Source organism: Rhyacophila brunnea, unplaced genomic scaffold (assembly GCF_057557595.1).
Source record: "Rhyacophila brunnea isolate RB1 unplaced genomic scaffold, BYU_Rbru_1.0 scaffold_12, whole genome shotgun sequence".
Taxonomy (NCBI): domain Eukaryota; kingdom Metazoa; phylum Arthropoda; class Insecta; order Trichoptera; family Rhyacophilidae; genus Rhyacophila; species Rhyacophila brunnea.
Window position 1 is genome coordinate 39,776,085 of NW_028232774.1, and position 27,553 is coordinate 39,803,637.

General features: G+C 34.8%; 1 protein-coding gene across 1 annotated transcript in view; it reads right to left on the reverse strand.

Annotated features, from left to right (window-relative positions):
* Positions 1–9,477: 9,477 nt before the first annotated feature.
* Positions 9,478–27,553, reverse strand: part of ldd (lipid droplet defective) — a 187,042-nt gene continuing 168,966 nt past the window's right edge. Inside the window, exons 53-64 of the mRNA XM_085961289.1 lie at positions 27,271–27,489; positions 24,309–24,489; positions 23,899–24,011; positions 23,660–23,807; positions 23,154–23,404; positions 21,627–21,924; positions 19,903–20,044; positions 18,468–18,565; positions 16,905–17,053; positions 16,487–16,669; positions 15,911–16,142; positions 9,478–11,672 (exon numbers count right to left, since the gene is read on the reverse strand). Coding sequence (XP_085817415.1) covers positions 11,499–11,672; positions 15,911–16,142; positions 16,487–16,669; positions 16,905–17,053; positions 18,468–18,565; positions 19,903–20,044; positions 21,627–21,924; positions 23,154–23,404; positions 23,660–23,807; positions 23,899–24,011; positions 24,309–24,489; positions 27,271–27,489 — 2,188 coding nt within the window. The 3' untranslated portion in view covers positions 9,478–11,498. The remainder of the gene's footprint in view (positions 11,673–15,910; positions 16,143–16,486; positions 16,670–16,904; positions 17,054–18,467; positions 18,566–19,902; positions 20,045–21,626; positions 21,925–23,153; positions 23,405–23,659; positions 23,808–23,898; positions 24,012–24,308; positions 24,490–27,270; positions 27,490–27,553) is intronic.

Genomic DNA, 27,553 nt, shown 5'->3' on the forward strand with positions numbered 1-27,553 from the left:
GAAATTTCATCATTACTTTCATACAATCAGTACGACTGAATTCAAAACCCTTTTGCAACCAATGCCAAAAATTCTATAGAACCTCTTATGGTATTTTCTGGATTTCAAACTCTGGAACACATGACGCATAACAGATAAGACGGGGTAAGAAAAAAAGTAATCAAACCACAAAATTTATTTGTGTCTCAATATAATAATATATTAAACTGCAAAATTCTTAAAGTAAAAAATTATATTTGTCTGAACAAAAATTTATGTCAACAGCACTGGACCCGAGAGTATAGGTGTGGAAAACGTAACTTTTTCTGTCAAAAAAGCGAAATTATCTTATTTAAAACATATTTGCTATTCAATATACGTACTTGTACCATAAAACTTATGTAGTTGCACTAAAAGCCGGCTGAGACATGTCACAATCATGTTTTTTGACGTAAATGAAAATTATTTGTCAAAATAATTGCTTATAATTAAGATTTAATATATAATTTTATTAAAATTGTAATTATGTATGTCATCCAACATTTGGCACAGAGGTGCGGAAGAAGTTTCCCAAGCTGGTCCAACTGGTAAGAAATAACTTCACTTCGATTCGATATCTATTCATCATACAATCAACTCAAAATATATTTTCAAGTGAATTAAATATGTGTAGCGAAATATTAAACAGTATATAATACTTCGTCGGTGTTTTGTAAAAAGGGCGAATCAACCATTTTGGCGAAATCGAGATTTTAATGAAATTACAATGTGTACCCCACTAGCTTTGTTGTGTAAAGACGGCGAATTTTTATCTCCACAGGAAAGTACTTAAAAACGATAATCGACTAAAATTAAATTAATTAAAATTACGAAATAAAAAGTAAATGTGACATATTTGGCCTTTTAAAATATTATATAATAATATTTATTATGACAGTATTCTTTCTAAGCTTTGTTATAAACTTGTTAGATATTTATAATCATCTACAGGTAAAAAACAAATAAATGTCAAAAGTTAAAAACCCTCCTGTAAAGTAGCATTTTGGTTAATTCGCCCTTTTTACAAAACACCGACGACTTGATACTCCTATATTAAAATTTGATACAACTGGTTTTATAATAATCGCACTTTGGTATATAGATATTGTAAACAATCTATTTTTGAATCAAAATCTTTGCAATTAATCAACTACAAAAACTGTCAGACGTACACACAGCAATAGACCATATTTTGCTACCGTCTTTAAGTAGAGGTTTACAGATCCCTGTATAGGGAACAACCTTCTACAATACTGACACACTTTGCATTCACCTCAGGAACATCATTGTATGTTTTCATCAACAAATAATGCACAAGAATTAAGAATGTAGTAATCTTTATTGAAAGCACAACATTGCGGGTGGGTTCATTTCCCACCTAGTATAAGTATTTTGTAAAAATCGTATGTTTCTAATTTGTATATAAAATTAATAATACATAAAACAGTAGTTGACTTGTTTACGAAATTTTCAATCTAGAAAAGAACATAGGTAAATAACAATGCCTGGTGCATGGCACAAATAAGGTTGGGAAACACTGCACTAATCACATACAATCTTTGCATGCCTACCTGGCTCACAACAAATCATTTGACTGTCCGTGCTTCTATTGAATTTAAGTAAAATGAGTAGCCAAAAATGTAAAGCAGGTCTGAAATTGTGAATATAAAGAGTCTTGGAAAAAATCGTATTTCTGCATTTAACGCGAAAACAATATAATATGTTTAAAATGTACATTAACAGTTCTTTTAGGCTTTTAGGGAGTGCGTCCTAATGAATCATTACACAAAAAGGCACCCAGAATACGATAAAATTTACGCATTGGCACGACAAACATTCCAGTACAATTTGAAACTTTAGGTTAGGTTTAGGTCGTTTAGGACAATAAACTGGACTTTGTATACCTCATCATGTTAATTTGTGAAAAATTGTATTGTTCTTAGTTAAGTGCATCTTTAAGAAGTAATAATGGCAGTGAATAAAATAGGTGAGGGGTTAGAGTGGTTGGATTATTGTTAGATTGTTCGAAAAATCGGGATCGCAAATTATGTAAGATAGTATTGTTGTCACCTCCGAAAGGGAGGGGGTGTAGAATGATGCGCTGGACCCCCCTGATGATGATGTAATGTCACGGTGATATCGTCTGCTGGCTTCTTCTTCCGGGGACATGCTTATGTTGATTGACAACGCGAAAACATGGCGTTTATTTGTTGGAATTAGGGAATCCAATCCTGAGCCAAAATTCTGATCCCGGGATTTCGGGATTACAATTTGACAATCCCGGGACTAGTCCCGGGATTGGCATTTTTTCCATTGTTTATATAAAATTTTTATATTTACAAATAACATTGATAAAATCGGTCAAAAATAAATCTAGTATAATTTATACTATTTAACACATTTATTGTTAATATTGTATACGTTCAATCTTGAAAATACACAAGTTTAACGGGGTAAATAATATTGTAATATAAATAATAATGTGAATGTAATAGGAGATTGCTGTTTCTGATAGTAAAGACTTAATGAATGGATTAGCGAGATTTAAAATAGTATAGCAAATAATCATGGCGTACTTATGGCCTTTCCGCTTCATAAATCTAATTAGTCAGCCAAATCTGAAACTGCCGTAAAACGTATGATGTCAAACGAATACGTAAGTTGGCTCTCACATCTAAACTCGCCCGTCTGCTAGGTGTCGAATATCATGGTGAAATAACTTTGTTAATAGTGCGAAGCATTGTTTTTTCCAATCTTTCAATTTTTAATAATTTATGTGAAAAAATAAAATGAATCGGCAACCTACACATGGGTATAAATCAAACTTCATTCAAACTCAGTTTATTTCTAATGTAGTTATTTTTTATTAAAAGTATTTTTTCTGTTATATTTTTGCTTTTATTTTATTTTCCATAAAAATTGATAAAAAAAATCAATCCCGAAATCCCGGGATTATGTTTATCAATCCCGGGATTCATAGGTATCGAAAATAGCTCGGGATCCCGGGATTGGAATCCCTAGTTGGAATACATTTACAGTAAAGTTACAGCGTAGAAAATATTTAACAAAAATATTTTAAAAAAAAAAAAATTTAAATTGGTGGGTGACGCGCGCGAGCGCGGCGCCGCGGCCCTCTCGCTCGAGAATTCCAAAGCAGGACGCCTTAATGTATTAATGTAAAAGGAGTTCCGATATGCGGGTTATTAAAAGGTGGTTTTTTGTTTTTGTATATTTTTAAATAAACGTTTTTCAAAAATTTAAATACCTCACAGTCGTCAATATCATTTTACTCCCTACTTCAATTATAGTTTGTCAATTTATGGCTACGGCCGTATGTTGTAGCTTAACCACTGGGGAATGACAAAAGAAATCGCGTATTTCAAAAAAACACTACCTTATTCTTAGGTCAATAATTATTATAAAGCAATCATTATTCATAAGATGTTTATCACACTTGAATGGTCAAAGACATAGCTTATAATAAGTATCTTTAGAATCATCTTCAAATGTGTTAATCTTGCCGATTTTTTGTGAGGTGATAGCGGAAAATTTAAATAAAGGTTCCTGAGTTGACTTCACTTTTTCTGATAAATTAATGAAATGCTCGGGGATGCCATTAAAAATGCAAGTGGATCTACCTGATTTAGTTATGTTTCGAAAAGCCCTAAAATATGCATTTATTAATGAAATATGCACTCATGTCTCAAATATGCTCTAACGTCTCAAATATGCATTTATATGCACGATAAAAGTTTATTTTTGGATTCTGCGTCTTTCGAAACGGATTTTTGTGCAACTCCCATAGCTGTGCATACACCGTAACAAAACATGCACTAGCTTATAAATCCGGGCCCTATTAATTATGGTTCACAGTAAGGTAACATACACAACACAATACACAGGTACACAATTCGCGAGCCGAATACTACAAGGTTCTAAGTGTTCGTCCTTAAAAAAACAAACCCAACAATGAAGTAGTATTAATTCTAAGCTGCCTCATTGTTACTTTTGTTTCTCCAAGGACAAACACTTAGAACCTTCTAGTTCTCCACTCGTGAATTATTACGTTTTTCACAGTTTATGAAGTTACAAGTACATTCGAGATTAAAGGTCGGTCAAAAGTTCGCTGAATATTAATTAAATTTTCACGAGTCGATTCATTTATATTTTTATTCGTAGTGATCGCACGCAGATACACTATTATTTATAGAAGGGTTATCCGAGTTAATTTCCTCGATTTTTAAATTCTTCAGACAACTCTGGGCGTATGGTATGGACCCAATAGGTTGAGCAAGTGGCTGACATCCATTTCTCGTAAAGAACAAAATCTGTTAATACAAACCTCTACCCTGTGGAGGCCCATATGATCGTATTAGGATCGGACATGGTCGGAAAAAAAAAGAAGTTTATGAAGCATTTTTATTTTTGTCTAGAAGCTAGGTAAATACTAGGGCAGAACGGGGTCACCTGCGCCATCCGTAGTATCACTCTTACGCTGCATTATAGATACAAGCGGTGGATTCCGAACAAAGCGGGAGGGGTAGGCAGCCAATCCGCAATTGCATCAGTCACCGTCCGGTGTTCGATGTGACTGTGAACGTGCGATGTTACTATTTTCACGCCAAAAGTAAAGAAAGCAGTTCCTCATACTTTTTGGTCTCAAGACTCTCAAGCACATGTCTGTGGTGTTACGGCAATCAAGTAAATGTATTTTGATTTTAAAATAGTGTGTTTATGCGTTGACAGTATCAAAAATAATCTATTTTCAATAGTCTTTGGGTGGCTCAATCCAATTAGTAGTAATTTGGGGAAGGGGTCATTTGAGCCATAACAAACGTACACCTGAGAGTAACAGATACACATGAGAAGGACCAGCTTGCTGCAGAACAGAGTAAACGGAAAAGTGAGGGTAGCAAGAAGATAGTAAAGTCGAAGAAACTGACAGTGAAGAAAGCTATTTTGAAGAGTTCCTCTGAATCTGATGAAGAGACACGACCTGTTAAGAAAACTAAAAATCTCCAAAAGAAGAATAAAGTACAGACAAGTATAACTATATGTTCCTATTGTTTTCTAATAACTTGGATTAAAGATTTAAGAAAGATTTTGTTTGTATTTTATATTGCTCTGATGAAAAAAACCTTTCTACGCCCACTGGCTAAACTAACCCCATTGGGTGGGTCAGTTGACCCCACTATGTGGGGTCAACTGAGCCATCTGGCATTTGTGACATTAATGTAAATTTAGTCTTGTAAACATTGTCTTTGTTACAGTTTTTTGATGGAGTTACGTGACCAAATAAACAACTTAACTGTTTTAAAAGATATCATTTCTTATTTCTTCATTAATTAGGAGCTATACTGCTTTGAGCAAAATCATGATCAAGTGACCCCACCCCACTCTGCCCTAGGTATATATAGGAAGGAATTAACATTATTTGGTATCCGGAAGACTATCGAACAAAGTATCAATTGGTTTTGAAAAATCTAGTTCCTGCTCTCATATACATACCTAGTATTAATTAATTGAGTACCTATGATTGTTTTAAAATATGAAAACTAGTATAAATAGTAATTATTATTTTATTTAACTTAAATCAGAAATGCAGATTCCCCCCCTTGTATCAGTGCTAAGGCGGTGTAACGCAATAGTTCACTTTCATCCATATTCGCGTTCACTCCTTGTGATAGATCAATCTGAACTGACACGATTGCATCGAGTATGTCCACACATCCGTTCAGGCCAAACTGAAGCAGTTTCCCCTGTTCAGTTTGACCTTTCTGTATGGGGCCCTTTAGAGTACATTTGTGATGTGTGTAATCTCACTTAGCTGGTTGACACGCCACGCCGGGCCCTCAGGCGCTGTCAGCCCCCCTTTGTGGGGGCCATCGATTTTACAAAGTTCGCGTGGATATAACGCGAACTTTGTAAAATCGAGATCTTATAAATAAATAATGTGAAAAGTGTATTAGCAAACTGTCCAAGTGCTCAGTAAATAGATTTTCGTTTGCTTCAATATATTATCTGGCACAGAAATCATTTAAAAATGGAAACATGACGAACTTACTTTTTTTGTAAATTTGATTTCCAAAACTCCATTTTTTTATGAATGCCTTCACTTTGTCTTTTTAAATCAGTGAATGCATTAGGGGTACTTCCAATTTCAATTAGATAGACAAGTTTAACAACAAAGTTAACAAACTTGCCTCAAATTTCAATATTATGATTTGACCCTTTTATATCATTTTTTCACGAGATAACCAGTGCGCTTCACAATAGTATAGAAGTGAGGTATTATAAAATTAGTCTCCATATCTTCAGACAGGTTTGCAAACAACCTTTTAAAGGACTGTTTTTTTTAAGTAGTTTATAACTAGCGGCCGTTTTATAAACTATGTGTGGCTACATTTGTGTTAAACTTTTCGCGCCTCCCTTTGCAACATTCCCCGTCTCCCAGTTTGGAAATCGCTGCTCTATGATCTACGAAAGTGTCTACATGCCCAGTCCTGGTTTAGATATTACATTTATATTTCATAGTTTTTTTTTTAGAATTATTAATAACCATGTCCTTGCTTTTTCGTACAAGGTGGTTGTTAGTAATTTTGAACAATCACAAACACCCAGGCTTTGAGAAAAACATAAAAATTTTGCGTCCTCACCGGGATCGAACCCAGAACTCTCGGGTGGACGGCGAGCGTCTTACGTACTGCACCACGAGAGCCGCCTTATAATTTTTCCAACAGTTATGAGGGAACACAAGTTGAAGTATTCAGTTCAGTTATTTTTCAATACTAACTGATTATTTCTTACTAACCCAATCAGCAGTGGAATACGCATACTATACTGGTTCATATGTTACTTGAGGCCAGTATTGCCAACCATACTATAATTATTATAGTACAATACTAGAATTTTGATTCCGGGAAAAATGATTTTTACTATAATTTTATGCCGAATATGCCAAAAATACTATAATTTTGGAAGATTCAAGGCGAAAAATGTTCATGTACTATATCTTTTTTGGAAATACTATATTTTTTACGCTTTGGTACTATAATCAGCATCAAAAAAGATTGCAACACTGCTTGAGGTATTGACATTCCGAGAGGGTGGCAGATTAATTTGATGATGGTTCAGGTGGACATTACAAAATTTTTGCCTCTGGCAATTTATCACCCTGGACCTTAATGTATGTCATCCATGTAGAGATTCTGAGAGGTTTTTAAAACACTTGTTGAGTAGGGATTGGATGTACTGGTGTTAGTGATTGATAACAATCACAGAACAGTGATAATAAATAGAATTCCGATGGGCTATATACCAGGGATGGCCAGTGCGTCGATCAGTCAATCGCAAAGGTATTTTTGGTCGATCGCGGACATAATAATATATTGTACTATTTCTTGTGCAAATGAGTCAAAGTGAAATAATAATGTCTTTAATCAATGACATATCATTATCAAAAAATAGTCATGCGAAGAACACGAGTGATGCGCTTAAACTTGGAAGAAATTCTGCAGGAAACCATTAATAAATGTAAATTCCTATCCTTGCAATTTGACTAGTCTGTAGATTACACGGATATTGCACAACCATGCGGTTTTATTTGATCGGTTTTTGAAGATGTGTCTGCGTCAGAAGAATTATTAACAGTTTTACCACTGAAGGAACGAACCAGAAGAGAAGATATATTTAATGCATTTAAGTTGTATATTAATAATACTCTATTTCGTATTCATAAACTAGTATCGGTAACGACTGATGGAGCTCATTCTATGGTTGGGAATTATGTTGGGTTTATTACTTTATGTAAAAATGATGAAGCAATAGCAACTTTCATCAGTTGTCATTGCATTATACACCAGCAGGCGTTATGTTCAAAAGTGTTAAAATTGAATCACGTGATGGATGTTGCTTTTAAAATTGTGAATTCAATTCGTGGTAAAGCTTTACAAAGAAGGCAATTTTGATCATTATTAGAAGAATGTGGATGGGAAAATGGCAAACTTTTAAACGTATTATCTAGTCTGCAGTCAATATGTTAAGACGATGCATCAGTGAAACGGCAAATAATTTTCAACTATAGGCGCGACGAAATTTTGGACTTGCTGGCATTCAGAGAGAGAATGTCGAGCCGGGAACACGTCAGTTTGTTTCGTGATGGCGACGGGTGTATTAATTTGTAAAGATGACTAAAAACGTTAACCATTTACTTGAAAAAGAAAACATGACAATGAATATATTATTATTGTTACTAATAGAACAATAAACAGAACATTAAATGAACGCATGTTGGATTTATATGACAAATTATATTTCGTTCGGCATGCGTCATTTGCACCCACGACTCGCAATCCGCGCATCGCCTAGCCACGATCTTTTTAGACCATGCCCCAACTGAGGTATAGCCTTAATGATAGTATAAACGCAGAAGAAATAGCCATACAAATGAGTGTTTTATGAGATATCGATTCTACACACCTTGCCACACTTGAAGGAGAAATATAAATAAAATGCGATGCGGTCTAGAAAGAGAGCATTAAGTCTTCCACATCTTTGGAAAGTTGCAGCATATTTAACTTACTTTTCGGATCGACTTTCTCTTCAACGAATGCAATCAAAGCGAAGCATCGCTCATGATTGACTAATTATAATTTGACTGCGTGCTTACGTCTAGCGGTAACTTTATATCACGATACGACAAAATTGCTGAAAATATGTAATGGAAAGTTTCAGATGAAAATAAATAAATAAATTTTAAGATTTATAATATTCAATATACATACAAGTAAATTGTGTAACTATGTCAAAATTACAGTTAATGTGTACTTAAATTTTTTAAGAAGTGAATTCGATTTTTTCATATTGTTATTTTTTATATGTATAAAATATCTGTTTTCAAAAAACATAAATACCTACATACTTATTTGAATTATAAAAATTGGGTTTTTATTGTTCTCGCATGATATAATTACAAGCGATACCAGTCGATCGCCATAAATATTTTTATCAACTTGTCGATCCTAGAAAAGAAAGTGTGGCCACCCCTGCCATATACCAATACGGTAAATTTTGAAGCAGGGTTTTGAATTTGTGAGTGTCCTACGAAAATGAACCACGCATTATAGACATGTAATAGTGTGTGTAATACACCAATATTAAATGAGCGTCAATGCATAAACCGAGAGCAGTTGTCAGTATTCGACGTATGACAATACTTGACACGTGTTTAAATTTATCCTGTATTTTTCCTTACTCGAGATCGGCTACCTGTCTCTCCTTACCCGTTAGGTATTTCTGAGTTCCCTGATAACAATATTGATCAGGGTACCCACACACTGGAAGGTCCGGTCCATCGTCGTATCAGGTGCAATGTTGATTGAACTTAATCTCATTTAGGCTAATGATACCTCCAGGATTTCAGATAAATAATGTTTTTTTAACCATATAATAAAAGCTATTGCGAGTGTTCAATTTGTTTATTGGAAATTACACTTACAATAAAAATATGCCCTTTAATAGTAATATTATCACATTTTCTTGAGCTTACAGCGATGGTTTTAAGATTTAGATCCATTAAAAAAACCCCATTAAAATAAGTTCAAAATTATGAAAATTAATATTTATTTCACTTTGTACGTTCATTGGAAAACACGTAGTCGTATTGTCATGATTTTTTTTAAACGATTATTCTATAAAATTGTAGAAAATAAATCTTAGAAGTATAAAAATATTGTAATTGATTCTACCTTAAAATTGAATAATTTACAGTATTTATTTAGCTTTTTATTATACAATGTGACATGGATATTTCCGTGTCCGGAAACTTGTACGTATGCATTTCGCCGTATTACACTTCACCGCGGAATGTATCGGAAATATATGGCTGTATATTAAAGACCGTCCAACCTCTTTGGGTCGTTATAGTACTGACATAAAATTCATGTCTGAATATAACATGGTTTTTGTCGGTTTACACTTTACAGGAAGCCAGCAGCAAACAAATTTTGAAAATAGCCGATATATTGGATTACTTGTTAGATTAGGTTTTCATTCTTGAATTTTAAAGTTAATGATCATATTGAATCTAATACGGTGAACTGTGCCACGGTGAAATGTTTTACGTACAATTTACATGTAACCGGATATTTCTCATTTACCATGTTAACAATAATTATTCAAATGCCACACCCTGGGTCCCACTAAGTTAAAACATTGATATTTTGGTAAAACGCAATAATTAATTATTGACCATCTTACTCATCCCCTGGATATAAGATGTCTAAATCGAGGTTGTATTAATTAAAGTCTAGCCTAAATAAATTTATCAAAATATCTTAACATAAAAATATCACATCAGTTCACAATAATAATTGTCTTGGGACATCTTTTTTGATATTTTAATAAGTAATTATTATTTAAAACTACAACATAACAGCTAAACATAATTTATTATTTCTTACAATAAAACATTCACTACTTACAAGCAATAATTTTAAGAAGTTTTTATATACATAACAATTGTATGTTTAATATCCAGTGCCCAACATGGGAAGGGATACCACCTCATCATTCATTTCAGCTTGATTATTTTTAGCGCCACTTTGGGCAGACTACAATAATATATACCTGTCATTTATTAAAACATTAAACTTAGGAGAGATAGAATGGCGTTCACAATGGCATTTGCCAAATAAAATGGTGGACATTTACATACAATAATGTGTGTTCACCGGCGCATACTATGTATAAATATTTTGGTACATCAATATAGGACTCATTAGAATAAAGGTAATATGTATGTATTCGATATAGAAATCCTTATAAATAAGACAAGTACAAAAGGCACATTTGTGGATTATAAATCCACATTATTTAAGTAGTAAGTAGGGCATTAAAAACAGTTGAAATACCGTCAGGCTAAGCGGCTTGGAAACCGTCCATGCACGCTTAGGCCTAAAGGATAGGCTTAAGCCTCATCATAAAAAATCTGACATAATATGGAGTAATCGATGTATGTATATCTAGAAAATTTATTGTCATTTGATATTACCTACTGGGAAAGAGCTACCACGTATAGTGGAGATGAAAATTTCTGCATTCAAAAATAGCAATTAACTATGTAGTTACCTATATTTATTTTAAGTTTTCAAATCAATTTTTGAGACATGGGGTTGCAAAAATGTTATTTATTGATAACAATGCCTTTAGATATATTGCCGTTAGCCAAGTGTCAACAGTAACACGGCAAAAAAAAAAGAATATTAGGTAGGTAACTATATCAACTTGTAGAATAATTACAAAATCTGTCAGATCAAATCTAATACATGTGGTATGTCTATTGTTAATTTTACTTCTGAAACAACTAATGATCTTTTTTGTATCTTACTAATTATTAATGGTTGTACTAAATTTAGCATTTTGTGTGTCCCTGACCTACGTACATTGATTAAGACACAATTACATTTTATTTTTATAAGTTATTACAATTTGGTAACAGTGTTAGCGCTGGGAGAGCTTTCTTGCGTTAGTATTCTCGGATATATTTTGGGTTGGCTGTACTGACGTTCTAGCGTTGACAGCTTAATACTGCTGAGGTCACCGTGGAGTCGAGTGTTGTTAGCCTCCGCTTGTGAATGTGAGAAGTTTACAAACACCTGGGAAAAAAGGATAAGTAAAGTTAATTAACCAAATTACAATCTATTAGGTAGTGACTGCTTAAATCGGTAGTAATAAGAGCTTAATTTATTGCCTTCAGAAATAATATATGGTTTACTTTACAAAATATCTCATGGTATTGTGAAATCCGTCTCTAGCCAACTAGCATGTTGTATTTACCAAGATCAAAAAAGGTCGGAAACTTTTAAATTTTCACACGATAGTTGGAATTTGTGCGATATCTGAACCTGCGCAGTAGAACAATAGTGTCGAAACTCCCGGAAAAAATGCAAACTACACCGCGCAAAGCATTTTGACATTTGAGTACCTTGGTATCAAAGTGGGACATAAGCCACATTCTACTAAATTCATGTTTTTATTGATTCTGGTAGTGTTAGTGATGCTCTTTTCAACAATGCCTTCAACAGTATCAAAAACTGTCGTTTTCATAGAGATTTTTGTGTTTAAAGTTCATGTATAGTATCAAAAACGGACACTTGACTTATATGTGCGCGCAGGCAACGAACATTTGCATGCCAGCCAATCACTGAGCTGGAATCTACTCAAACTGTCATGGCTGCCGGGATTTTGGCAGTCTGATAACATTGTTCTAAAATAGAGGTTCTGTGTCAGTTTTTTCCAAAATAAGTGCATTTATAATAGTTTTCAAGAAAAAGTATTGTATTTAATCAACTGAAATGGACTCAAGGAATGCTAAAAAACATGTAGCTAAGCCCAATGAGTGGAAAAGGGACAAAGAAAAGACAAAGTAAGCACTACCAGAATACAACTACAAAACTTTTTCGATCACAATGCATCTTTTTAAATGCGGTTTATTGTTAAAATACGAGGGTGGGTCAATAAGTCCTTAGAAAAGCCGACAGGTGGCGCGACTAGTACTGTAAGCGGTTTGTTTTCATGCAGCGGCACTACCGATTCAGTATGCTGCGAAGTTTCAATCAGATTGGTCGGGTTGTTGTGTGTTTCTCGTACATTTAAAAAAAAAATTTGCTTGTGGAAAATGGAAAAATGGAAAATGGAGAAAATTGAGTTTAGAGCTGTTATTAAACATTTTAATATAAAAGGGTTAACAGCAAAGGAAATAAAAAATGAGTTGGATTTAGTTCACGGCATATCTGCTCCTTCACTTGCAACTATTTATAACTGGTTAAATGAATTTAAACGTGGTCGTACATCAACAAAGGATGAACCACGCTCAGGACGTCCTGTAGAGGTGACTACACCAGAAATGATCAATAAAATCCACGATATGGTGTTAAGTGACCGAAGATTAAAGTTGAGTGAGATAATTGAGGTTACAGGGATCTCAAAAGGTAGCGTCATTTCTATTTTACATGACAAATTGGGCATGAAAAATATTTCTGCAAGATGGGTGCCGCGTTTGCTCACAGTCGACAATAAACGCAATAGGGTGGTGGCCTCTAAAGCCCTGTTGTCGCTCATGCAACGCAATCCGGATGAATTTTTTCATCGCTTTGTGACTGTAGATGAAACATGGATACACCACTATACTCCCGAGACGAAAGAACAGTCAAAGCAGTGGATTGCGAAGGCAAACCATGTCCAAAGAAGGCGAAAACCGTAAAATCAGCTGGTAAGGTTATGGCTACTGTATTTTGGGATGCACGTGAAATTATTTTCGTTGACTATTTGGAAAAAGGAAAAACAATAACAGGGGATTATTATGCATCTTTATTGGACCAGCTAAAAAACAAAATTGAAGAAAAACGGCCTCATTTAAACAGGAAAAAAATCCTCTTTCATCAGGACAATGCCCGTGTTCACACATGTTTACGATCAATGGCTAAAATTGAAGAATTGAAATTGAATTGGTCGACCACCCACCGTATTCGCCAGATTTAGCCAGTGACTTTTTCCTTTTCCAAAACTTAAAAAAATGGCTAAGTGGACGTTTTTTTTCAAATGAAGAAGTCATCGATCGGACAAATGCTTATTTTGAGGACCTTCCGAAAACTTATTTTTCTGACGGTTTAAAAAAAATTGAGAAACGTCTAACCAAGTGTATTGAGCTCCAAGGAGATTATGTTGAGAAATAAAAAAAAAATACAAAAATAAAAACTGTTTTAATGCTTTTTTCTAAGGAATTATTGACCCACCCTCGTATGATGTGCCCAAGCATAATTTTATGTTTTTATAAGAATAATAATATTTGAATATTAGCCTTTGCGCATTTGTGCCAAAAGCGGACACGCACGGCCGTTTGCGTATCAAACAAGGACAAACGCAAAAGTTAGTGTCAAAAGCGGACATAAGCAATTTTGAACGATTATATTTAATATTTACGAAATGAATATCTTAGATTTAACTTAATAAATGTGATTCTGAGCCTCTAAGAATTACTCAAGTATTTTTTTTATGTACATTATGTTTCAATATTTATATGAAATGAAAAATCACCTCTCCTGTAAATTATTGCAGATGGCTCATGTCCCACTTTGATACCAAGGTACTCATTTACAGTTTTTCACAACCAGTCAAATACTATCATAAAATGATAATAGCGCATCTTGCTTACGCTTGAAGAATAAGTTTGGCGAGGCAGTCAGCACTTTTATGTGTAAACAGTTATTATCGCGATATTTGAATTTACTTGCATCAATAGTGTGTATTTTAAACTAATGCGATAATAATGTTTATACATAAAAATGCTGCCTGTCTTGCCAATCTCATTCTCCAAGCGTAAGCGAGATGCGATGTTATCATTGCATGGTACTATTTGACAGGTCGTGAAAATCGGTTAACCTCAGAGTGAGTCGGTGCGGGTAGTTCATTTTTTACCGGCAGGTTCACCACTATCGCTCTACTGTGCAGGCGCAGATATCGCACATCAATTGTCGCGTGTAAATTCAGAAGCTTCTGAACTTTTTTGATCCATGCATGCAATCTTGGGCACTGCAATGGTGCAATGGCTACAATAATATATACTGTCAGCAGCAAATCCATGCATGTATAAACGGGGTATTACACACAGTAGCTTTAAATACATTTTCATCACGTTTTGTGCTCTTACAATTATCTGCTACTACGGGAAAAAAGTGTGATGTTATTCTTGATATTTAAAATGTTATCAGACGGATAGACTCCCATCCCGTAGTACATTTTGGAGCTTTAAACGAACATTGTCAGCAAAATCTGCCGAAATCCCCAGAACAACAATGAGGTCACCCCACGCTACATCATGAACTGCACTAGTCAGTGAACTTTTTTTTCCTATTTGCAGGACTACACATTTTTGACTCATGTCATTCTTTGTTTTTAGTGGTTTTCTCTGGATTTTCTATTAAATTATTATCTATGTCTGGTATTTAGATCTATTATCTATGGTCTGCTGGTTGGGTTCTGTTCAAAGTATAGATAATAGACGTAAACACCGGACATAGATAATAATTTAATAGAAAATCCATTGAGAAAAAAAAAGCAATGCACGGGTTTTGACACGAGTCGAAAATGTGTAGGCATGCAGAACAAAATAAAAAACGTTCATTGAGTCATGCGGTTTTGGCAGATTTTGCCAACTGACAATGTTTGTTTAAAGCTTCAAAACGTGCAAGGGATGGAAGCATCAGTTTGATAACATTTTAAAAAACAAAGAAAAACGACATTGCATCCCTTAGCGGCAGCTTACTGTGACAGCACATAACTTGATAATGTATTCAAAGCATAACATTTCATTCAGATTAATTCAGCCAAACCTGAAATGTTATTTTTGTAAAGGAAATTCAGATTCCTGTCATTTCTAGCAGTGGTGTTGGTTTTCATAAATTTTCTAATTAATAAACATAGCTTGAAGAAGGGACAATCGTTGGATAAATCTTGTCATCCAGTAGACCGAAGAGGTACAAAACGTCTGCAAGGTAGACCTAGAGGCCCGCTGGATCGATGAAATGATTGAGTTTTGCGGAAGTACGTGGCGATGCAACGTACAGGACTGAGAGAAGTAGAATCAGCTTGGAGAGGCCTTCATCCAGTAGTGGATAGATTCAGGCTGATGATGATGATTAATACTTACCGAATATGAAAGAATAAACCATTTTTTACAATTTGTAGTAATTAACTTTTAACAAATTCTATAATGACTTTCTTTAAGAAATAAACCGCTGGCACAAGTACCTATATATTTTAAAGGTCTTTTTGTCAAATATATATATGTTAGATAAATCCACCTATAGACATAATAAGAGAAAAAAAATAGTACCTGATCGAGTGAGCTCTGGTTGATAGAGTAATCGATGATGTTGAGCTTTGCGGTGACGGTTGCGAGGCCTGCGAAGATGGTGCTGGCGGCCTGGTGAATGAGGAACTGCGCCGTGCAGTAGTGGAAAGTCTGCAGCTCGCTTCCTGGGAATGCTTCTGTCACTACTGTGAGTAGTTCACTCCGCTGGGAAGGGTTCTCCAAACGAATTGACACTAAATAACCTCCGCCGAACCTGTCAACATAGCGATGGTGATAATAGGAAATGGATCAATTTGGTGTCGCCATCTGGACAATTGCCAACTCATTTTCGGTAAAGATGAATGAAATACGTGTAAAGATATATTTGTGGTGACATGGTCGCCAATATTAATGGAATTTGAAAAATGTGTTAATGTTTGGAAATTACCTCATGATTAGTAATTGTATTGGTAGCTTAATCGGTAAAACTAAACACCTAGAGATAGATGTGACGAATCAAGTTCGATTTGAGATTGTTTCATTTTATCAAATTCAATAAAGAATATTGGATTCTTAAATTTTGTGTAATTATTGAAAAAAAGGTTAATCGAGGTTTACCTGCGTTTGAGATGATGCGGTGGTCCCATAGCCTGGAAGCGACCGTGGCTGGTGAGTGCTGCAACGTGACAGAGTGCTTCGCAGTCGCTGAGGCTGTGTGTGCTCAGCAGAAGCGCTCGGCCGGCGTCTGTTGCTCTCCGTAGTACCACACCAGTGCGACCACGCGACACGGGGTCCATGCCACTAAATTAATATAATAACCTCATTTATATTAAAGTTAACTATTTAAAAGTTGTATATTTTCAAACAGTGTTCCCTCTAAATTCTGTACCTAAGAGATATCACATGAGAAATAAATTGTCAATTGTGTTTCTGTGTCTAACAAAATATAAAATAAATAAGCGGGAGGATAATAATATTATATATTATAGGGTTCATATTAATGATAATAGAACTGAGGGTGTATCAGTCAACGTACCTGGTCGGTTCATCCAAGAGCACGAGTGGAGCATGTCCAAGAAGGGCGATGGCCGTGCAGAGCTTTCTTTTATTGCCTCCACTTAGAGTGGCCGCTCGCTGACCAGCATATCGCTCCAATTCAAATTCTTCTAAAGATCTGTTGATACTCTGCAATAAGTCGTTTCATTTTATAATCTAACTTGATCATTCGAAATGCCATTTAATGTGTGTTATGAAAAGAAATTCTATTAAAACAAATCCTGAATAAAATTTATCAGACAATTAAATCAAGAATAGACAGTGAACCAAATTTACATATTATTTAACTAAAATAACATAAAAAATACATAAAACCGGAAAAACCAACATGGGCAAAATAGAAAAAAAATATAATTACTTTTAAGGATACATTTTTATAGATAAATATTTTTTTGACCATGTTCGATCCTAAGAAGATTATATGAGGTTTGTATTAAGAAATTTTTGTTTTTACGAGAAATGGATGTTAGCCACTTACTCAACCTATTAGATTGATACTCTTGACTCCAAACATTGAAAAACAATTTGCCAGACTCGGGATTCGGACATGGGCCCCACGACATCATAAGCCGACATGTTAGCCGTCTGGCCATCGTGGGTAATATATACATGGGCGTAGTATATAATATATTCACCTTAAATGTGTCATGACGTTTAAATTCAGTAGCATTATATTTATAGTGGTTTTAGTATTAAAAATAAATTCATTAGGTACCGAGTATTTAATCAGATAGTATGTAGTACAGTGGAACAACTTAACATTGAAATTACGCAGATTGCGATTTCTTCTACTGCGCACGAATGAAATATGGTAAATTTAATTATTGTTACCATCATTATTTCCGACTGCTCTTACACAAAGCCTATTACATCGTTTAATCTTGTTCGGTGTCGCTCTAACTATCTACATGGTTGTTCTTCAACCGGTGGTCCGCGAAAGCTTTAACCATGCTATCAACCGACTATATCGGTACACGATTCGGGGAATTCGCACTAGATGAAATGCTGGGAGAATTTTTGAATGCCGCTGATATTAACCAGAAAGTCATATTCAACATCATAAACAACATTTAAAAGCATTAGCTGAAAACTTTCTCTTAGAGGACCTCTAACCTCTGGATTAATAATCCATTTTCGGAATTATGTCATTAAATCATACGCACTTGATCCTCGTGAGAAAGAAAAGCTGATGTTAGTGCGGCGCTTCGTCTCTCAGAAACAATGCTGCAACCACGTAGGTATATCAAATTTGCTTACAAAAAAGCAGCAGCAGATGTGGCACTAACCGAAAGATGTAATTTTAAAACATAAGAATTAATAAATAAAATTCTATCTATATTTCTGCTTAATAACGGTCCGTGAAATATTTCTCCTATGTTTACCGGGCCGCAGGTGTTAAAAGGTTGAAGAACACTGATCTACATCATATATTCAGTCAAAACTATCAAACTTCACTCTTATGTGGTATGTTTATAATAAAAAAAAGTCTAGATATCATTCAGATTGGTGATAGCAGGTTGTTGGGATAAATTAAAATAAATACCTTTTTGGGATTTTTTATTCCTCGGAGCTTGCAATAAAACTGCAAATGTTCAGTCAAAGTGAGAAGGGGATCCAGGGCATCATTTTGTGGACAATATGCTGAAATAATTAATTGTCTATTAGCAGAGTTATAATAGTGTATTTGTTTATTGCTGTGACTGAAATATTAAGAGCGTACATAAGTGAAACGGCAAATAATTTTCAACACTATGTGGAATGAAATTTCGGCCGCGGTGACCTGTTCACACGTCAATTTCTTTTATGATGGAGTCGTCTGAATATATTCATAAATCGTGTAAAGATGAGTTAAAAACGTTCCGCATGTACTTGAAAAAGAAAGCATGTCAATGAATATACTATTATTATTACGAATATAATAATAAACATAACATAAAAAGGATGCATGTTGCATTTTTATGACAAATTACATTTCGTTCGCGCAATCCGCGCATCGCCTAGTCACGATCTTTTTAGACCATGCCTCAGCTGAGGTATAGCCTTAATGATGATAACTCAGTTGTAGTTTATTACATAAATCCTCAGAAACACACCATTGAGATATATCGTAGACATTTTCGACATACATGTCATGCTTGCCAGGTGAGTATTCTAATTGTTGAGCTGTCGACCCAAGAGCCTTTGCGGATTTTATCCAATACCTGCGATCTGAGGGTGTTTAATATTTCAGCACAATAAATATGGTAAACCATCTTTGTAATTTATTTCGAAGTAAAATAGTAAATTTTATTTTATTATCGTCAACGGGCAAATAAATTTTAATTATTTTGTATTATAGATTGAATACAGGTAGGTACATAAGAGTTAAGAATACAGCATAAGACCTCGAAAGATATGTTAAAATCCCATTCGATACATGATATTTTCTATGATTTTTCTTATAGAGGCTTTCCAAATTTATTTATTTATTCAAAATAAAGAATGCTAGATTCTCAAATCGTGTGTATTATTCTTGAATTAAAATTAATAACCAAAAATAATAAGAATTATTAATTTAATTTTGGTACATATTTTTATTCTTATATTTGTCATCTGGTATAATTCGCACCGTGAGTGTAAAACCAAGGCATCTGCAAATTTTTCAATTTCGAGATTAAATGTAAAACAACTGCAAAAGTCGTGAATTTGATAATGTAACAGTGAAGTATCTGAAAGAACATGCAATATAATGTAGATATAAACCAAATATTATGGTTTTTTTTTAGAAACTCTAAACAAAACGAAGACTTCAAACCCTAATATGTCCAAAATATGTCCTTTGCAGATGGCTTGGTTTTACACTCACGGTGCGATTTCTTTAGGTACTATGATATATTGACTAATTCTGCTTACTTAAAAAATATATATACTCAATTGAGTTATAATAGTGTCTTCGGTTGATATTCGATAGTGTATATAATATGATTGAATGATGTTACCGATGGATCCATCACAAAGTTCTTGCTGTGAGACTCTCTTTCCTGATAGGAAAATGTGACCAGCCGTTGGTCGAAGTTCTCCAGTAAGCATCTTGAATGTTGTCGACTTTCCAGCGCCGTTCACACCAAGTAAGCCCAGACACTAAAATTTAAAACAATTGTTTTATTAAATATTATTCAATGAATAATTATAACTGGTATGACCAGTTTTAATATGTTTATGAAAAAAACTCCATGAAGAGAAATTTAAATTATATAATAAGTATGGCATCCTGGTTTTTTCTCTTCCTATAAATTATTATAAATGCTGTATGTATACACAACGCATATATAACTATTGATGATAGCATCACCTGTGGTTGCCACATATTGTTGACTACAATTTTCATGTTGTTTGTACTTATGGAAGTTTCATGCTTGCGTTGAACATATGTGCCTCATTGCAGCAACAGCGGGGTCGTAGCTAGACAATGTCATCGATGACAGATATCATTGCACATAATAACCATCGGTCACACCCACGTGTCTGGCCAATCACTACGGTGAACATATGGACATACGACAGGTGACAGCTACTGATGGTTACACGCAGTCGCCGGTGACTGTGACTATGACAGTCACAGGTGGTTGTGTCTGTGGTATGCCTAAGAAACTTTATCATGATAGTTAGGAGAGAAAAGGTGTATAATGCCATGTCGACTGCTTAATCTTCAAACCAGCCAACTGCACCTTTGACCAAAAATGAGATTTTGATGGCAATATATGAATACGTGTATTAATTAAGGCGCTAAGTACCAAAATAATAAAAACTGACATTTTTATAGAAAAATGTTCTACATACCAACGCCAATAACTTCAACTATAGTCTAAGTGCCTCAAGCAAGTAAAAAAAATACAGCAAAATAATTAAACCTGTCGACGTTGTAAGTCTGTTGGCGTGTTTTATTTATAATGGTGTAAGTAGCACTGCAGTGGTCAACGGCATTCAATATAAAATAGCTGACGATGGTGTGTTGACACTTGCGAGTTCTTAATACCTAAAATTATAGAAGCTGCCGTGATTGCTTCACACTGTAAAACTACATTTTTCAAAAGGTCTGCTTCATGAAATTTTACTGCAATGACTCGGTATTTTGTAACTACAGGAAATACTACTTTTTGGTACTTAGAACCTTATTTAATATACGTATTCATATTATAAAGCATATTTTCTAAGATCACAGAAAATTTTAAATTCCTAAACCTATAAATAAATGCATTACTGTTCTTCACACAAAACACCCAAAGCAGGTGCCAAACTTCCAATATCATAAATGGAACAACTCCGCTCTTTATATAAATTTTCTTTATGTATAAAAGGGAAGCTAAAATAATGTATTAATTCATAGTGCAGCTTATTTGTTAAAAAAATAAATCCGAGTGTATTTTTGGAATTGTTAAATTATTATGTTTTTTCTCCTTCCTGAACAATTTGCCGAAATGGAGTTAGAGTTTTAAATTTATAACTCTTTATACTGGTATTCTTCTTTTCTGGTGGTATGGCTCAGGGTGAACCTTGACCACCATAAGCAAACCTCTCAGCTCTCCTTCTTCAGTTGATTACTCCCAGCGCTTATCTTTCATAAGCCAACAAGCCACCAAAGTAGTGGTCTTCCGGAAAGTGTTACTTTAAAATCGTTAGATAAATATGCATAAATAAAATATTTATTTCTGTTATGCAGTACCTGTCCGCTTCTGACTCCAAAAGTAAGGTTATGAACAGCGACTCGGGTTCCCAAAACAGCATTGTACTCTTTTCTCAGTGCCAGAGTTTGCATGACATCATTCTCGGGCAATTTTGCCACGTAATCTTGAATTCTCTCCCCTCCATTAACCTTGGAAGGATGCGATTGAGCTTCAACTGGAATATGGGCAATGTTGTAATGTGCTTTCATTGTGGACAGTTCGACTCGGTATCTCTCTGTCGCCACATCACAATCTTCGGGCTCTTCGATAGTTCCTTCCTTAGATTGTTGATTGAATCTAAAATAATGTTTATACATTTATTTAAATGGTAAATTTTAACATGTGACGTGTGTCTGTGACAATATTTGTGATAATTATTGTGAATTTCACGTTAAATTTAAGAAAGATGATAAGTTTATTATTAGACGTTAAAGAAATGTTCTTTTTTGGTGATTTTTTTCCATTGGTTCTAATGTGATGTGGATCTTGGCCGCCTCACTGAGAGGTTTTGTAACAGTTTTTTTTTTGGGAAAAATAGATGTTGGCCTATTGGGTCCAAACGCCCATTGAAAAATTTTCTAGATCCGTGATTCGAATCCGAGATCGATGACTTTACTGGCGCTTCTTTATTTATTTTAAGCTGTTCTAATAAATTTATTTTAAGCCCTTTATTGCAAAAATGTTGAAATTGAGAACTTTAGCTATGTAATAATACCTAAGATTTCTGGAATACATGCATCATGTTTAAAATAATTATTAGAGTACTAATTTTTTTTTTCCGACCATGTCTGATCCAAATAGGATCACATGGGACTACACAGAGTAGAGGTTTGTATTAACAGATTTTGTTTTTTACGAGAAATGGATATCAGCCACTTGCTCAACCTATTAGGTCCATACCCTGACTCACATACAAAAATTGAAAAACAATATGTGTACTTGCCAGACCCAGGATTCGAGCCTGGGACCCACGGCGTTATAGTCCGACGCTTAAGCTGCGCGGCCACTGTGGGTATTGTACTAATTACTAGAGTAATAAATCAAACTCGAAAAAAACGAATCTTTGGCTATGTTTTGACATGCTTCGATTGTTTTTTATTCTATTTTCATATCCATCATGGTTTCAAAATAAATCAAATTTGATTATTATTATGATCCAATCAGAAGTTTTTTCATGAATTGAAGGACCCGGGATAAAATAATATGAACCCATTTCTTAGTTTAAAAAGCAAGTTAAAATTTTATTCATAAATTAAGTGAATTTGATCAATTATTTAAAAATGGATAACAGGAATCCTCTGCATAGCTTGTTCAATCAAAATGTGGTTGCCTGTGTATACTATCTGGCACTTCGCCTATCATCAATAATTTGTGGTTGACACTATTTTATCTCGGGTCCTTCAATTGCTAACACATTACACTAAATGACTAAATCATTTGGTCATTTGTAATGATTTTTGAGGTAAAAACTCTTTTGTGATACTAAATGAATGACTGAAAGATAATTAAAAAAAATTGTAACTTACAATTTGTGGAAAACCTTGGCTTCCACTGCCAGGTTGATGAGGAAGAATAGGACTGCAGTGACGACAAGCGCAACGCAGTGATGTCCTGCAACATTAAAGCCAAGCGGTGCTTCGTACGTGTCCATGCCGAAGCGCTGCAAAATGTCAGCTTGGATTGTATTTTTCGACATCTCCACCAGAGCGTCTCCCAGAGCGAATTGGGGCCATACCATGAATATTTTTTGGAGCACCTTGCGAACTGTGCCCATTACCTGTAAATAAATCATAATCTGTTAATTAATACTGTCTGATACCTGGAATATTGCCTCCAGTTTTAATAACCAATTGAAATGTTTTTCTATAATTATGTTCAATTTTGTTTTCAATTAACATTTGTATTTTTTTGGGCTCAGAGTGTTGCTTTCGGTGATGTTCCTCATTATCACTAATATAAGGTTGGCAAAACACTTTCACATAATGTGATGACTGCAAATAAATTTGAATTGCAAAAAATGTTAATAACTCACATCTGATGTTGCTAAAACATCAATAATGAGCAGAATAGTTAATCCAGCGGCAGCCACAAATACGTTGCAGCAGAATATGATCATATTGGCTAAACTGCCTTCGTTGAACAGCTTCTCCAGGAGGTGGACCAATGATGAACTTGAAAATCTAAAATGGTCAAAATTAAATGATTTAATTACAACTGAAGATAGTAAAAATATGATAATAGATAGAATAAATGTAGAATACGCGAACATACCCATAGAGAAGTAAGAGAACACATATAGCAGGTAAGTTGTCTCTGGATACGTAAACTGGTAATCCAAATATTTCCAAGATGCATGCCGACAGTATTATCGCAATTACAATTATCTGAAAATAAAAAGATAGTCTTTATAGATATTACAACTTTGATATGTAGTCAAAATTATAGTACTTCGACAAAAATATGCTAAGATATATGGGGTTTTGTTTTAAAAATGTAAAAAAGTAAACAGTTATTCGTATCAACCTACAAATCCCTAGCTTTAGGCAATCGCCTATTTTCCCAAGCCTATAATCCGACCATGATTCATCCTAACACGTCATGATATTTGACTGTAAAGTATAGCAAATATGAAATCTATGTAATCTAGTGGATATAAATGGTAAAAAACTTATATTACTTACAAGTACATCCCAAATGAGCGATGCGAGCCAATAAGTAAGTGGGCGCACTCCGCAGAGCAGCTGAAGGCGCTTTTCTTGCTCCGTCCTTTCCTTGACAAGGTAGACGGCTGCTCCTGCTGCCACCAAACTGAATCCAATCACCAACACCACCGAGATTCCAACATCTGCCACGTGCTGCAAACTACGTCCATATCTGAATTAGTTTACTGGTATCCAATTCATATAAGAGCAGTTATTTTATTCTTTGATATATGTATAATTAATAGAATTGCTGCCACCTATAATATTTCAATGAAAAGGCAATGGGCTGAAATGTTGCTCGACAAGTGGACAACAGTTGGACAATTTCTGTCATACAGTGGTACCCAAGAGGCGCTAAACGCCCACAGAGACTTTAAAACCCGCTGGATTGATGAACTCATAAAGTTCGGTAGATGTACGTGGCATATACGTGGATATTACGGGCACTAAAGGGTTCTGTAAAGATTTTGTCTGAATACTCAACTTATAGTGCCTGTACATGTGCATGGATTTACTTGCAGCAATAGTATGTATTTTAAACTATTGTGATAATAACTGTTTACACGTAAAAGTGCTGACTATCTCGCCAATCTTGTTCTTCAAGGGTAAGCGAGACACGATGTTGTCATTTTATACTGACAGGTCGTGGAAATCGGTTAACCTCACAATTAGAATCAAAAATTATAAGCATCAAAAAATGCTTTGTGCGGTGTAGTTCGTTTTTTTTACAGGCAGGTTCGCCACTATCGTTCAACTGCGCAGGCGCAGATATAGAACAAATCCCAACTGTGACATGAAAATTCAGAAGCTACCGAACTTTTATGATTCATGCATTTTATATACCTTAGGGGAGAGCAGGTAGGATTCGTACACAGGGAGCATTCGTACAGTGGCGATATCTTCACTATCCAATTCATTGGCGTGCTCACGTTTGTATGTAAGACTCCCGCTCATACGCATAGTGTAACCGCGGGGCAGGGCATCAGTGCGGCCAACAGCTTCGACGGAGCACGCCGATACGTGTTTTCGCTCTACGTAAGTATTTTTTGTATTCACTTTTGAACACGCTTAACTGTTATAAGTTTTGCACGAATGTTATAAGTGACTTAGTATAGTTTATGAAGTGATAACTTTGTTTAATATGTAAATAGTCATTTTAGGCTAACTATAGCGGTTATTTTTATTTTCAATTAATTTGTTGATTTCTCGGTTTGGGGTACCTTCGTGCAGTTATGAGTGGGATAGATTCGTACAATACGAATGCTCCCCATTCCTAACTGCGTGGCAGTAGAAAGATTGTTCACCAAAAATATTATTGTTACAGATCCATGCCGCGAATATATGTGAAAAAGGGGACAGGAACAGAAGTGGACAATCAACTTCTACAGCGGGCCAAGATGCCAATGTGCCAGAAACTCTACCTGCAGAAACAGAGATTACTCAACAAGATCTTCCATGGAGCTCAGCGCCAGTATCACCCTCCTTGCTATCGCCTACAACACCTGCATCTTCATCAACTGTAGGATTAATAACTCCAGAAATTATCCGGCCCTATCCCAGAGTGGACAGAAATGCGTTAAAAAAGTCGAAGAAAGGAAAACTACCAGGAAAATCGAGAATATATACAGATACCCCTGAAAAAAATAGACTAGAAGAAATAGAAAAAGCAAAACAGTTGAAGAAGCAAGAGCAAGAGAGGAAACAAGGGGCTAAGGAGATGAAGCGAGCATTATATTTACTGTCAGATACAAGAACCAAAACAAAGTGACAGAAGAAAACTTCAGGGACAACTAAACCAAAGAGGCAAAATAAAACTGTAAAGACTGATAGTCAGGATGAAACTGATTGTGAGGATGAGGCTAATATGAGTTTAAGAGAAAGTTGTTGTTCTCTCATCGAAGAGACGTCTGAAGGATCGGATACTGACAATGAAACTCCAGTTACGTCAGAGAACATCAAAGAAGAACGCTTTATGATAGTAGAGTTCAAGAAAACAAAGACCGTTTAAATTATCTTGGGCAGGTGCTTAAAAAATATAGTCCCGTTGAATACAAAGTTTCATTTTTAAGGAAGAAGCCTCATACCTGGAAATTTGTCTTTCCCACTACCAAAGATGAAGGAACAGTTTACATATCAGATGTGGTATGTGTTTTCCCGCTATCAAAATCTGCTTTTACAGCAAGAACAGCCCGGATAATATTTAGCTTCGAAAAAGACCTATCTATATATAATGTTGGATAGTACAACTATTAAATACGATTAAGACCTATTACTCTAATGGTTAATTTTATAATGTTGGTTTATTCGTTCCTTTATTAACAAAAAAATAAATAAAAGTGTTATGTTTTTATGACTAAGTAGTTATAAGCACTTTAAAAACAATAACTGTTAATTATTATTACATGAAGGCTGATTCTGTGTTAGCTTTGATCTCAATACATGAATATATTACATTGAATAAATAGCATTTTCTTTGACTGTACGAAGGTTCCCCATTATGTACGAATGTGCCCCACACTATGTACGAAGCTACCCCACGTGTGGGGTAGTTTCGTACGTTTTCCATTTTTAAGAAAAGTTACCGTAGCTTCGCCATGCTGATTTGTATCTAAACTATACTTCACTATTATTAAAGCCAAATATATTGGATATATAACAGCATTGAAGTTATTTAAAAATATCTTACAGTTTTGTTTTTATACGGCTTAGAGTAAAAAGTGTACGAATCCTACCTGCTCTCCCCTATATACCAAGGGTTCACAAACTGTGTCCCGCGAGATTTATGATAAATATATATGCAATCTTGCGACTTACATGATAATATATGTTTACACATGCATTTTCTTGTTATTGCCGCATTAATACATACTGTCAGCAGTAAATCCATGCACGTGTAAACGGGGTATTATGTCATATTTTAATTAATTTGGTGAGTACTTACAGGCTGGATTTGCTGAGCTGTTCTGTGGATAGTTTAAGAGGGTGGTTGTAGGTCGTGATATTTATGTTATTGTGACCCAAGCGTTTCCTTAGAATAGCATTGTTGAGTGCGTTGAGGTACGCAGGCAGAGAATGGTGTCCCTTGTTGTTGTACCATACGATGAAGTCGGTCGCTTGCTTATTCTCTGTACTCGAATCCAAAGCGCTCCATCCTCCATATCTGAAATACATAGTAGTTCATACATCATAATATACATAATTAGTAAAAATTGGTACATTTTTAA